The following is a 14,288-nucleotide window of genomic DNA, read 5'->3' as shown; positions in this document are numbered from 1 at the left end:
TTGAAGGAGCTTAATGCCTCCCTCTTAGTTATGCTGCCAAAAGTTGATCATCCAGAGGTTGCAGCTCATTTCCGCCCTAATAGTCTATGCAACATGATTTATAAATGCATTACGAAATGCATGGTACGGTGAACAGAATGAAAGGATCTTTTCCATCCATGATTACGGAATTTCAACATGCTTTCGTCCCGGGTCGATATATGGAAGACAACATTTTGCTTAGCCAAGAGCTTATTCATGTTATCTTAGGCACAAGAATTAAGGCACCAATGGTTGCTTTAAAGATTGATATGTCAAAGGCCTATGATCGAGTTAGTTGGATCTTTATTCTCAAAATTTTGAAGGCTTATGGTTTCCCTGACCAGTGGATACAGTGGGTGGAGCAGTGCATTACTACAGTTTCGTACAAGTCTTTGGTAAATGGAAGGGTTACGGAGTATTTTAAGCCCGAGTGTGGTCTTCGTCAGGGAGATCCTCTATCTACTTACCTGTTCCTTTTTTGTATGGATAATTTGTCACGAATGCTTATGCTTGCGGAAGACATTAATTTGATCAAAGGGATAAAAGTTATGAGATGCTCTCCATCCATCTCTCATTTGTTTTTTGCAGATGATGCGATGATCTTCTTTACACGACTTCCTGTTGCGGCCACGTAGCTGATCTTCTTTGAAAAGGTGTCGGGACAACAACTTAATCTTCAAAAATCTTTCATACCTTTCAGTCCGTCAACCACAAATCAAGAGCGACAATGCTTCAAAGAGATCATGAAAATGGAACAGAAAGACAATTTGGGGACTCATTTGGGGGCACCTATTGATTTCACAAGTAAAAGAGCGATAATTTTCGATTTCTGGTTGATAAGGTTGCTTAAAAAATTTTGTAGTGGAGTTCAGCCAGGATCTCCCAATCGGCTAAACACGTTCTGATCAACTCTGTCCTTATCAGTAATTCTTCCCATGTGATGAAATGTTTTAAGCTATCGGCTTCTACGGAAAATGCGATTGACTCCATCATCGCAAGATTCTTTTGGGCCTCAAATGGGGAAAAGGGTATGCATTGGATAAAGAAGGATATTCTTCATCTTCCAAAGGGGATGGGTGGTTTGGGAATTAGATCGATGAGTACTTTAAACGACGCAATGTTATTCAGGCAAGTCTAGAGAATGCACTGCAATCCTCAACTGTTGGCCTCAAGGAATCTATATCAAAAAGGGGTTAGCCCCCTAACCACAAGTCGGAAGGGTTTAAATCTAGGTCCTTCGCCTTCTTAGGGAAGGTGAGGTTTGTTCTCAGTGGCTAACAGTTTGGTGGAAGGTTTTGCCTGGAAGGTCGGTTCCGGGGAAAAGATCAAGTTTGCTAATATGAAATGGGTCAATGGAAAGGTGCCGGTTACGGCGTCCAACCAACCTTTGAGGGGTGTGGGTATAGGTCTTGTAAGTGAGTTTCTGCTTAGCGGGCCTAAAAGATGGAATATCTCATTAGTAAGAATAAGATTTGAGTGGTAAAGCGCTAGGGAAATCTTAAGCATGAAATTGTCCAATGACCAAAATGAAGATTTATTATATTAGCCTCATCATAAGTCAGGGAGGTACACAACTAAAACGGGGTATGCTTTTCTGCATGGGCTGAAAGCCAAGGAGTCTTATCATACGGAGTATAAGGAGGTGTGGAAGATTCTTTAGAGGTTAAATATTCCTCCAAAATGGAGTCTCTTGCTTTGAAAATTGCTTTTGAATGGGTTGAAAGTCAAAGCCAACCTTCACCACAGGGGGATTCCTGTACAGATCGGATGTGATCTCTGTGAAGAGAAGAAAGAGGATATCCTACATCTATCTAGAGAGTGTGAAGTGGCACCGTTCGTGTGGAACAACTGTTCTTTCATTTTCAACTTAAATCTTGCTGAATCTACTCCTTTGCGACAATGGATTCAGACTTATATCCTGCTCTTTTATAGCGAGGATGGCATTCATAACGATAGGATCACTGAGACGATAGTGACCCTATGGTGCCTATGGATAACCAGGAATGGCCGGGTCTTCCGAGGGGAAGATGGTGATGGAGATGTACGGCTGCAACATCTGGGTAGGGCTATGGCAGAGCTTGACATTTTCTGCGATAAACAGGGTAGATATTCCCGTGAGTCAGACAATGCGAATACTAGACCTCCGGGGTTTTCCTACACTTCTTTGGGGAGAGCTCTATAATCTAATCCACATTCCAATCACAACGCAAGGAGTAATAATTCTTTTTGATGGTTCTTGGATTAAAAGTACTGGAAATGCAGGGATAGGATGGGCTTTCTCCTTAGATGGTAATAATTTCCAAGACGGGGGAGGTCACTTTTGTAAAGCGGTGTCTACTTTACATGCGAAGGCTCTTGCTTGCTTAATGGATGTAAGATGGGCGACATCAAAAGGTTTTCCTCGTATATTATTGCTTTCTGATTCTGCAAATTTAGTTCATATTCTTGGCGATCAGCAGTCAGCGGACGTCAGCATTTTGTTGACTATCAGGGATATCCAGAAGTTGGCCTCTACGTTTAGGACGTGTGTTGTTTGGAAGGTAGGTAGGGACCAGGTGGGTAAGGCCCACGATCCAGCCAACACTTGTAGAATTAGTCTTTATAGCTTTGTCACTTAGTTGTTTTGTGTTTTGCGGTTGTAAAAAAAAAAAAAACACTCCGTAAGTGCTAATGACGCAATATAAAAATGACACATGAATGACTTGATAGTGACCTAAATTAAGGTAATTACTCAATAATAACTATAGCCTAAAAATGACTTTATTTAAATATTATATATTATTTGGCCATCTTAACCCAAATTTAGCCATACTCGAAAAGAATATAAATTGGAATTGACCTTATACAGAATCAATCTTATGCTAACCAAATTGAACCGAATCGAAATCAACTGAACCAGAATCAACCCAACCCAAAGTCATCTGATCCAAAATTAACCCAGTGAATCCATTTTGAACTTAATACGAATTTATCGAGTAAAGACTAAATACGGTCCCTGAACTTTTGTATTATGCTCACTTTTAGTCCCTAAAAAAGTTTTTGTGCTGTTTTAGTCCCTCAACCACCTTTGTGGGTGTTTGTCAGCCAAAAGTTGAGGGACCTTGCTGACTAAGCAATAGTGTAGGGACCTTGAGTCAGCAAAAAAACTTTAGGAATGTTGAGTCATCAAAAGTTTAATTAGGGACTTTGAGTCAGAATTTGTTATTTTAATATTTTTTACATTGAAGCTTCTTCAGCAAGCTAAAATTTTTTACGGACATGAGCAAGAAAAGTGTAAGGACGAGATCTTCACACGTGGCAAAAGGGATGGGGTAATTACTGAAACGCGTCGTTTTGATACGTAATAGAATTAAGACAAAAAAATTTTACTCAGCTGAACTTTTGGAAACGTAATACATCATTACCCTGTCTGATATTAGCGGGAGAAGTGTAAAGGGTTTTGCCTTTATATTACCCTTTCCCCTCATTGGTTACCCCTCACATCATCATTTCCTCTTTTCCATAAAAACAGAGCTCCTCTTTCTCTTTCAAACTCAAAAAAAAAAAAATTCGCCATTCTACTTAGCCATTAATGTGGGAGTGTGATTGTGAACGGGAGTCTAAAAAAGCTAAGTTGGACCAGCTGCAATCTACTCAAGGTACATTCTTTGTTTTTGTCTTCTTCTTCTTTAATTCGACTGTAAATGTATGATTTTGGGCGAATTTTGCTGTAAAGGTGGTTTCTTTTTGTTGTTTGTGTTGTCATCATCTGTTTTGTTGCATGTGTGTTTGGTTTCTTGTGGCTGATTGTGAGAATTTTGGTTTTTTGGGTGTAATTTTTTGAGAAATTTCTAGGGTTTTGGTGTTAGGGAAACAAAGTAGGTTTTGAACATGGTAAAATTATTGTCTAACTCCATTAATTTACCTAGGTATGGACGCTCTTTCCAACGCGCATCCTATTTAAAACTGTTATTGTGCTAGTGTGCTAATCAATGCACTGATGTGAATGATTTCAGCCATTAACTCAATCAATGCCAAGACAGTCAAGAGGAGCTGCTTTTTACTCTGATTATGCAGGAGAACAGACTGTGTATTCCTTCTCCCAAGACTATACCTTCTCTCAATCACAACTAGAAGCATCATCTCAATCAAATACAATTTCATCACAAGCCTTGCAACACTTAGCTAAGACAAAGCAAGTGCAATTTAGAGACAACAACAAATGAGGTAACTTCATTACTTTTATTATTAATATTAAGTCTTACAATTACATTGGTTGATAAGTCCAGCAATTACATTTAGTAGGCCATGTTTCTAATAACACACCAAGCAAATAAAACATGTAGCAACTGCAAATATAACCCACAACTCATACTTAACACAAACAGAAAGTCTAGGTCTTCTCATTTTTAGCATAACACACTCTGAGGTCACTTTTTCTTGCATATGTGTTTGCCTCATTAACCATCTTCTTAAGCTCCTTGACTTCATTAGACAACATTTTTTGTCTTCAAGTAGCCCTAAGATGACATCCCTCTGCCACTTTTCTGTTGGTCTCAACATCATAATCAGGGCATGCATAGAATCTCCTGCCTGCTTGTCCAAGACCTTGATCTTGACACAGGTAAACCACAATGACACCTTCTACCCCCACTGCCACTAGAACCTGTGCTGTAGGAAGACATCTAAAAAATCAAAATTCATTAACACATTATTTGTATGCATATATACCTAACAGAATGAACAGTAATTAAAAAAGATTTACCCTTTCTGATTACAAGTACCTGGAGTTGAGTTCTTGATTCAATGGAAGCACTTTTGTGGAGCAAAAATTATTTTGATGTTCAACAGCTTTTTTTTTTGTTTTGAACTTCGAATATTTATAAGCCTGAAATTTGTTAACGGCTAGTTTTTTGATTCAGCAAAAATGTTGTTCAGTTGATGTAATTGTTGGAACATTAATAACTGAGGTCCCTAAACTTTTTTCTTTGTCAACGTCCCTAAACTTTCTAATAAATTGATGACTCAACATCTCTAAACTTTTTTTGCTGACTCAAGGTCCCTAAACTATTGCTTAGTCAGCAAGGTCCCTCAACTTTTGGCTGACAAACACCCACAAAGGTGGTGGAGGGACTAAAACAGCACAAAAACTCTTTTAGGGACTAAAAGTGAGCATAATACAAAAGTTCAAGGACCGTATTTAGTCTAAATTTCGAATTTATCCGAACTGAATATGAATCGATCTTGAACTTGTCCTAACCCAAACCAAACCATGACTTGACATATTTTGATTGACCAAAATCGAGGCGGGTTAAAAGGGTAACCTTAATCCAAACGGACTTGACCGTCTTGGATCAATCTAAACTCTATTTGGTTTCCCGAATTGACAACCCTCGACCTTACCTACGAGTGTCCGTTCATTATGGATGAGAGCTACAGTGCCTACAGAGTATGTGTTGATTTCTAAGACATTTACCAATTTCCTTGTGTCCCCCCTTTGAGGCTTCTAAAATAAACGAGACATTTTACCATTTTCTGTGGCTTTCCAGCATTCACCTTTCTACCCAAACGGATTGATTATTTCCTGGAATCCTAACAGAATGAGGTGGTCCAGCTTAGCTCCATTGCAGAAGGTCTGAGCTTTAGCTAATTGAATTGAACTCCTTCCAATGAAATTGTTAGAGATTCTCATTGATTTATCTGTGAATTCCAGGTACAGGCTCCATTAATAGTTTGCAAGAAAAGAGAAAGAGAAAGAGATCAAAAGCAAGCCTATAAAGTTATTGAAATCACCCCACCTCCCAAACATCTTGGTATCCGTTGCTTTGCTCCTGTAAGTTATATTTTCTTCTTTTTTTCTGCATTTTTTCAAATGGGTTTTTTGCTTACTGCCTTCATTCCTCAATTTCCAGTGATTTTTTTGTTTTTTTTTTTTTTTTTGGGTATTTTAATTTGAAATGATGCAATGAACAGATTCAAAGACTATATTCTGGTGATTGAACCCTTGATGTTGGTATTTCCTTATTTTCTACAGTGCTGTTCATAGCAGATACTGATGTTGTATGAAGTGTCAATGATATAATGTCCTTTTTGAAGTACTGCGTATAATTGATCTTGAACTCAATGTGGTTATCAAATCCTGCTTTAGATAATGTACTATGAGTCATTGAGTCAGCTTTAGGGGCTTAGTTGTTAATTTATAGGTGATTGCATGATGCTAAAATGACCTGTAGTTTTATCCCTTTACCTTTAGTTTCATAGTTCTATATTGCAAACTGCACGAGTGGTTGTGCAAGGGCTAGCTATTACTGTTGCTTCACTGTTGTTGCTATGTGTTGCTCCATGTGCATGAGGTGAGGTGAGGCGAGTCGAGGTGCAGGTAGCAGCAAGGGAGTGGCTCTGTATTGTTGCTGTTGTTTTGCTGTTAGTGAGGGAAGGTAGCAAGTATAAGGTGCAGCAAGGTGAGGCAGGATTGGTTTTTGCGTGAGACTGTGAGAAAGAGCTGTGTTTAGGCTGCAATGTTGGTGTGGGCTGTTTATGCAAATGTGCAGCAAGGAGATGACGAGGGAGACACATGGCTGCTGGTGGGTTGCAGCAGCATTGTGGGTGCTTGCGAGTGCGATTGAAGGTTAGACTAGGGCTGCTGCTGTGTTTGTGCAAGGGTTTGTTTGTTGTTATGGGCGCTGGCAACAAGGATAGGGCATGGCTTGGGATGTGTGGAGTACAGGGGAAAGGATGGCAGGGCTGCAGCTGCAGTTTTGTTATCGGTATTGGGTATTGTTGATGGGTGTGTATTTTGGCACTGAACTCTTCAGTGAGATTCTTCTAATGAATCTAAAGAAATCCAGATATTCATAGTCTTTTGTCCTCTAGAATCAGTGAGAGCCTTGCGCCCTTGCCCTATCCCCATTTATTGACACTCGGTCAGGGAGACTTGTGCTTATGTTGCAAAACATGGTTATTGGCTAGCAAGACACTCAGATTCTTAAGATAAATAAAGAGACATCTTCAAATTGTTTAAGGTGGGTTAGTCTTTCAATCGGTAATAGATTGATAATAAGTTATGCTTTATTTTACTTTTATTATGAAGTTATAATCACCCTATCTCTACTAGTTAGATGATGTACTGAAGCCTTTATGGCTTAAATGAGTGCTGAATTAGGATAGATGAAGGTCAAAGATAAGCGAAATTCATGTGTTCTATTATTATATTGAATTGCAAAAGGAGATCTGAATCGATCGTTATCCTTGACATTCAAAGAATCAAAACACTGTTATTGCTTTGAATTAACCTTTTCTATTGCATGAAATGGTTAATAACACAAGTCAAAATTATTCAATATTTATTTCCATTACAACACTTTGTTAGGAGCCGGAAGAGGTTTATGAAAGCTATCTTAGATAGGTACGCTCGTTGACAGAATAATTGCCACCCATTTTATGTAATGGCACTGTTATTATCCGATCTCTCAAATTTTAATGTGCAAATTGGCTAGAATGTGTGTTTTCTTTGTCCCCACTGCTAGGGGTGTCTTTTTTTTTTTTTTTTTCTTTTCCTTTTCCTTTCCTGTACCGAGTATTACAACCTGGTTTGTTTCTGTGCCATTGAACTTTGATTTAGGTTAATTTTATTCTCTTGCGTGAAAGAGTGAATAAGATGAGATAGAAATTTGTTCTTATTGTAACATAAACTAAATTAATCGGATTAATAACGCTTTTCAGAGACATTATACATCCGTCTAGTACTTTAAACTTCTAAGTCATGGAAGAAGAAGAGATTCTAGTTGTGCAGGTAAAGCCTTTTGGAACCTATTTCTCACAGCTTGGTAATTGGTATAATACTTGTTGGACTTTCTAGGGTGCTTTGGGACAGATCTTAAGTAAAAGTGGCTTCTACACTATAAGTAAACTATTGAACTTCTTGTCCTTTGATGAACTAAAGATGTTAAGATAGATACCTTTTCTTCAAGGAGAAAACAGTTGACTATTAAGATGTCCCTGGATCTGGAATGTGCAGTAATATTTTGTGAGTTGTGGGAAAACTAAGGGCTAAGGCATGCCTTGGCATCAATTCACTTAGAGTAAGGTTGGCAATGATTAAGGGAGTGGTGGATCATAGAAGCGATGCTGAAGAATGAAATAAATGGTACGCTATACACGAGTTATTCAATGACTTGGATTGATGGTTAATCACCTATAGTAGATTCATACTTTCATCTTTTCTTTTGTTTGGATGGAAGGAAATGAAAAGAAAAGAAGGGAAGAGAGAGGGAGGACAATTTCTCTTGTTTGGGTAAAGGATTGGAGGAAGGAAGGGGAAGGAGAGGGAGGATCCATTTTCCCTCTCTCTTTAATAAGCATTATCCCTTTAAAATTAAAGAGATTTGGAGGGAAAATGGAGCACACCTTTTCCCTCCCTTTCTCTTCCCTTCCTTTCCTTCCTTCTTTGTTATCCATACAAATTATAGTTGTTTTTTCATAGTTTATTATGAGGGTCTGTGAAATTGGGTGGGGAAAGAAAATATGTGATTAGTCCAGATTTAAACGACATACACATGAAGAACCATTATGTACAAATGCTGTGGAGTCAATAAGGCTGATTTGTGACAAAAAGCTGATATTACTGATATGATTGATGAATCTTGCCATATTACTTACGATCTCTTATGAACTTGCATTTTTAATTGTCACCTCTGTTAGTGCAAGCCAGGTTGGCTCCTTATGAAAATAATGGGAGATTTTATTGAATTTTGTTTGTTTCTCTTTAAGTACAAGTAGTAATCTACGAATGACTATTAAACTGCAAATTCCAAATGCTTATAACCTTTTTTTTTTTTTTTTTTGGTTTAGCTTACTAGGAGGTTTCCTCTACCTGAAACATATAAAAGATATTTTGAAGCAGCTGTTTCTGTCCATGTCCTAGTTTATAGTTAAGAAGCTTTTTCTTTAAGTGACAAACATACACCCTTGTCCTCTTAACTTATGATTTTCTACTACGTCAATATTTCTTGTAGTGAATTATTTCAATGAAGATGAGATTAAGGACTAGAAATTATTAATAAAATAAAAATAAAAATAAAAATAAAAATAAAACCCACAAAAATAACTGTATAGCAGATATTTGAGATTTCAACCCTATGTTCTTAGGATGTTAAACTTGAATAATCTTATGAGATAAGTATGATGAGTAAAGATTGTTATGGACATTGTTTTGCGATATGCGGGACCATAGTCTCAATTCTCGACTTTTACACTAAAACTTTATTGGGGAAAACTTTCAATTATTAGGAGTTAATAAGGCTTTTTAAAGGATTTTTTAGAACATGCAAGTTGATGTTTTGCTACTGTAAGGCTGTGTTGCTTGATATCTAATTTTATGATTTCAAATTGTTGCATTTTTCATTAGGCTTCAGTTACTTGCCTAATTGGATATTAGTATTGTTACTTTTGCTAGTCCCTCCAAGCTCTGATACTTACCACTAGTACGACTGGATATAAAGAGGATTTTCTGGTTTATCCATGCTTAGTGTTTTGCTTTCTATTGCGGAGTACTGGACTTTTCAACACTATGATAGGTCCAGATGCCAGAAGGCGTCTTCTTGCTTATTTGGGAGTTTTGCAAACCAATTTTTTTTGTTTTTTAGTAATTAATTCTTAGAGGGCTGCTTGTTTTTCTATTTCATCGGTTTTGTAGTGGGATAGTGTATTACCCAAAATACTCTCTGTTCTGTAATCGAGAAAGTGACATTTTGTCACCCTTTGATCTTTTTCTTGGGGAGCCTTTGTGGGACATATTCTTGAATTTCATGACTGGTGTGCAGTGTGCTGTTTTGTATTATTAGCTTCTAGTAAAATCCTGATCCTAGTCCACTTTTACATGGAGTAATGATTCTTAGTTTAGACGATGAAGGTCTGTTGCTCGTGTAATGGTAATTTAATTATTAATGTTGCCAAGTTTTACTATACACAGAAGTTGAAAGCACAAAAGGGAGCAAAATGTTGCTTATTATGTGCTATAGCAGCCCCATAGTATAGATCTTGAAGTATGCAATGCTAAAGGAATATCTTTGTTTTTGTTTTTATTTTTTATTGGTAAGATGAATGATGATATCCTCTCTCATATCATAGCGAACTTGGGGAATAGGGGCATGAGAATGCAATACAAGTTCTCACTGTGATGTCTACATTGGTACTTCACTCGGTAAGAGGAACATTTCCATTTCCTTGGTAAGTCTTGGTGACTTATTTAACTATATTCTGGAGATCGGTACCTCTACATGTCAAGCAAGTACACAAAATCATTTTGAAGAAAAATTACAAATTCAATAGTCTAACTTATTTTGTGAAACTGAGATTATCAGACATGAAACTCCTCAAACTTGGGATTGAGCTCTTATTGATCGAAGACACTGGTATGGATATGAAAGCTGTTGGTTTTTGGTGCTTTGACAGTGCACCTTTACTTCCTAGTAACTTATGTTGAAGAAAGAAAGGGTGCAAGTAATCTTTTACTTAGGGGTTAAGGCCAAGACTTCTGATTTTGACACCGTCATGTATCAAACACTTGTCATCGGGCAATTCTTCTCCCGAAGTTAAGGAGCTATTTCTCTGAGAGCAGCAAAAAGGCAATGTGCTTGAGTCATATAAATTCTTTCAGCAAAGAGCAGAGTTTTCTCAAATTAAAATTTCCTTGATTAGGCTTATTCGAGAGTCGAGACCTGGTTTTCAGTTATCACTCTAAAAAAACCTATTCTAAGTGGAAAGCGATGAGCCTTATTTCTCAAGTTGTGTTGAATCAGAGCACTATTTGCTACAATCCGTTAAACAAGAGACCATTATGATTAGGATCTTCTTTCTTAACAAAAGAAGAAAAGATAGTTGAATTTGGATTTATTTAGAAATGGGGAGAGATAAATTTCCTTACAAAATCTTCTCGAGTTTAAACGTTCAATGGGGAGGAGGTTTTACAATGACACGTGGGGTTAGTTTAGCACTAAATTGCATTGAAATGGAGATGGATGAGTATGGATACACTGCATGGAAAAGGACAATGTCAAAGAAATTGGACATGTGAGAAATGCATACATGTAAAAATGGTTTATTTGTGTGCTTCTTCATTCTTGGTGAGAGAGCTTCATGATTGGTATCTTAATAAATTCGGTAGTTTGGTCCCTTCCTTCCCCAAGCCCTTATTCGATGACCAATTATTGAAGTCTGAGCATTATTGTAATTCCTGGAGTTGTTACTCCTATACCTATTTGAGGTGTTAGAGGAGTTGTCTTCTTCATCAAGATGGATTGCCGGCATTGCCCCTGCCGCCCTACGCAATCAACAAACATTACTAAACTTGTTTTTTTAGATATGCCATCGAATGTTAAATCACCAAAATTATGGTCATTGTTGCCTTGTTGGTATGGGACTTGTGGTACTGCCTCAGTGACTAAGCGGAGAAGAGCAGCTAGGTCTGTTATCTTAATTTCTTTGAAAATTTGTCGTGTCTGAAAATTCGCTTTCAGGGGTGGTCGGGAGGGGAGAAGGGTGGTGGGGTTGTCTGCAGTTAGCTCTGCATGAATATCTGTAAATGAAAAAGGCATCAATAATATGTTTCTTCTTTAATGGTAGACTAGCAGAAGTTAAAATACTTATCTGTCATGTTTTTTAAAATGTGTTTAGAGCCACATACTTGGACTGTCATGAATGAATGAATGTTGTGCATGATTGGATTTCTTGTATTGTGGCATCTTATCATTGTCATTATGTTCTCTTCTAACAGAACCTTCAGTGTGGGGAGAGTGTGACAATTGAAGGACAAACTTACACAATCTCAGCCGTTACGCACAGGTATCAACTCCGAAAGGGGAAATACGAACCCAGCGAGAAGAGGCTTGATGTTTTATCAACTGGAAGACACATTTTGAACTTGTACTTTGAAAATTTACTGCAGAAATCATAATTTATTTGAAACAGGATTAAGAAAAAAGAATGTAATTAATAGTCTATAGCTCTGTAATCCTTGTAAACCATAATTTTCCATTGACTAATTATGAATTAATATGTTTGAGGTGGAGCTTGGTTTTGCTTCCTTTTATTATATCAAAAGGAAAGAATTAGATATGGAAATGGGTCGGGTTGACACGAAAATGACCCGACCCGACACAAGCCTATCATAAGGCTGACCCAACACGAGAGGCATGCAGGTGGGCCATGGGCGATGCATGGGCTTCATTTTCAAAATTTGTCACTTATACGGCACAAGCATGATGGGCTGACCCATACCAGCACACTTATTTTTGACCAATTTACGCAGAATATATACTTCCTTTATTTTCTTTTAAATGCAACACACCTAGGCAAACATTTTGAAGAATAAATAAAGCAACGTAAACGAACAAATTATTCAAAAATAAATTATACAAGTAATACTTAACCTTTCTCTAATCTTGGCATTCAGATTATTCTGATAATGTCGCTCGTTTCTCTACTCTAATCGGCTTCTAAAAAAGCACACTAAAATTTGCATTAAAAAGAAAACAAAAGAAGTATATATTATTAGGTGAGTCGTTGGTATGACATGACACGCGGACTGAGTTTTCCATAGGCTCCATTTATGTATGATCAACACGAGTCCAACATAGCACGAATTTTTCTTGGCTCGTTCTAGGCATGGCCCGCTTGAGCACAAGGCATGCTAGCACGATACGTGAGCTTGAATGACACAACTAATGCCCACTTTAAGAGGAACAGACCTTCTTTGCATTTGGTAGATTAAATTTAAATTATAATCAAGTTTGATTTGATGATTGTAAGAACCATAGAAATCATTCTAAAAAGTTTTTCATATAACTTTAAAGATATCCTTCATCTAAAGTTGTAGCTGTAGGTGTATATCCCTACCTTATTCTAATCATTTACACATAGAAGTTCAACTCCTTATATATAACAATTATGTTACTCCCTTCCTTATTTATCTTCATGTATTCCAAGGTGTTTCAAAAACTTTCTTATTCTCTTAAAACACCCATATTTTAATAAAGTTATTTGTGTCAATTCTTTCCCATTATTTTAATGTCAAACAAACCAAATTCCACATTCTCCATTTACATAGTCACCATTTACTCATCTCAAGGAATTAGATTCTTAGCAGCCCACAAATTAGGAAAAGAGTAAAAGGATCAATTAAAGAATACATAGATTGTCATCACTTACACAAAATAAGGAAGAGAGTTGAAAAAGGAAAGATGCATGGTAAAAGATATCAAAGAATATTCAATTAGCTCACTAATCATGGATTTGATAGAATCAATCAAAGACCTTAGAGCACTTGCAATGGGAGTACTCTACCCCCATATTCTTCATTTTGGGAGGATACTCCTATTGTGCGTAAAATGGCAAAAGTACTCCAAATTGGAGTATTTTGGAGCATACTCCAAATATGGAATAGTACTCCTATCATACTACTCAAAATTAGACCCCACACCTTTCTTTATAAAAGTTGACACTTGTCTGCTCTTGTTGTTGGTTCCCCCCCTCCTTTTCTTCTTACTTTTTACGTTTTACAATTGAACAACAATGTAACTTGAATTTTAACGGCTAGTTTTAGTAGTGTATGTTAACGGCTAGTTTGACAATTTAAAAAAATAAATTAATTAAAAATTAAAAAAAAAATCAGTAAATATGCAACGGTAAAAATGATAAATAATCCTATATATATGTAAAATACATCTTTGTCTACATATTTCATATTTTCACACATCTATTTAAATGTACTCCTTTATTTTTTTTTTCAACTAAGCATATCATATATTATGGATAATAATAATAATAATAATAATAATAATAATAATAATAATAATAATAATAATAATAGGGTTGACGTAAGGAATGACATAGGGTTGTCTGGAGGGAATGACGGGGCCCTCAGACCAGTTGATGTGTTACTTTATTCTTGGGATCGTGGTCGCAATGTCCGTGTTGACTTGACCGGGACTTCTCCATTGACACAAACAGGGCTTTCTGGCTTTGTTTCGGGACGGGTTGTGGCTGATGCGGCTCATCGGTAGCGGGTTAAGTATGAAGCTCGTTGTCTGGCGATTGGATATGGTTTCATTCCCTTCTCCTTTTCTTCGCTTGGGGAATTAGAGAAGGAGGTTGTTGCGTTGCTGAAGCGGATTCAGAGGTTCTCGACGACGCAAGACATTGGGGCTCGTGCTGCAGCTCATATATTCACTAGGGTAGGCTTTGCTATTGCTAGAAGAGTGGGGGCCCAGATTGTATCTCGGCTTCCTACT

The 14,288-nt window shown here is 37.2% G+C and overlaps 1 protein-coding gene across 1 annotated transcript; it reads left to right on the top strand.

Annotated features, from left to right (window-relative positions):
- Positions 1 to 5,473: 5,473 nt before the first annotated feature.
- LOC145602527 (uncharacterized) lies at positions 5,474 to 12,065 on the top strand. Its single transcript, XM_081658719.1, has 3 exons — positions 5,474 to 5,633; positions 5,714 to 5,833; positions 11,774 to 12,065. The coding sequence occupies exons 1-3, from the start codon at positions 5,601 to 5,603 to the stop codon at positions 11,951 to 11,953; spliced, it is 333 nt and encodes a 110-aa protein (XP_081514845.1). The 5' UTR covers positions 5,474 to 5,600; the 3' UTR covers positions 11,954 to 12,065.
- Positions 12,066 to 14,288: the final 2,223 nt, after the last annotated feature.

This window comes from Chenopodium album, chromosome 21 (genome assembly GCF_948465745.1).
Source record: "Chenopodium album chromosome 21, dcCheAlbu1.1, whole genome shotgun sequence".
Taxonomy (NCBI): domain Eukaryota; kingdom Viridiplantae; phylum Streptophyta; class Magnoliopsida; order Caryophyllales; family Amaranthaceae; genus Chenopodium; species Chenopodium album.
This window is presented reverse-complemented; position numbering and strand designations above follow the sequence as displayed.

Coding starts and splice junctions, on each gene's coding strand:
- LOC145602527 (XM_081658719.1), top strand. CDS start 5,601: ATGAGGTGGTCCAGCTTAGCTCCATTGCAGAAG. Junction 5,634..5,713: donor GCTTAGCTCCATTGCAGAAG/GTCTGAGCTTTA, acceptor TGTGAATTCCAG/GTACAGGCTCCATTAATAGT. Junction 5,834..11,773: donor GTATCCGTTGCTTTGCTCCT/GTAAGTTATATT, acceptor CTCTTCTAACAG/AACCTTCAGTGTGGGGAGAG.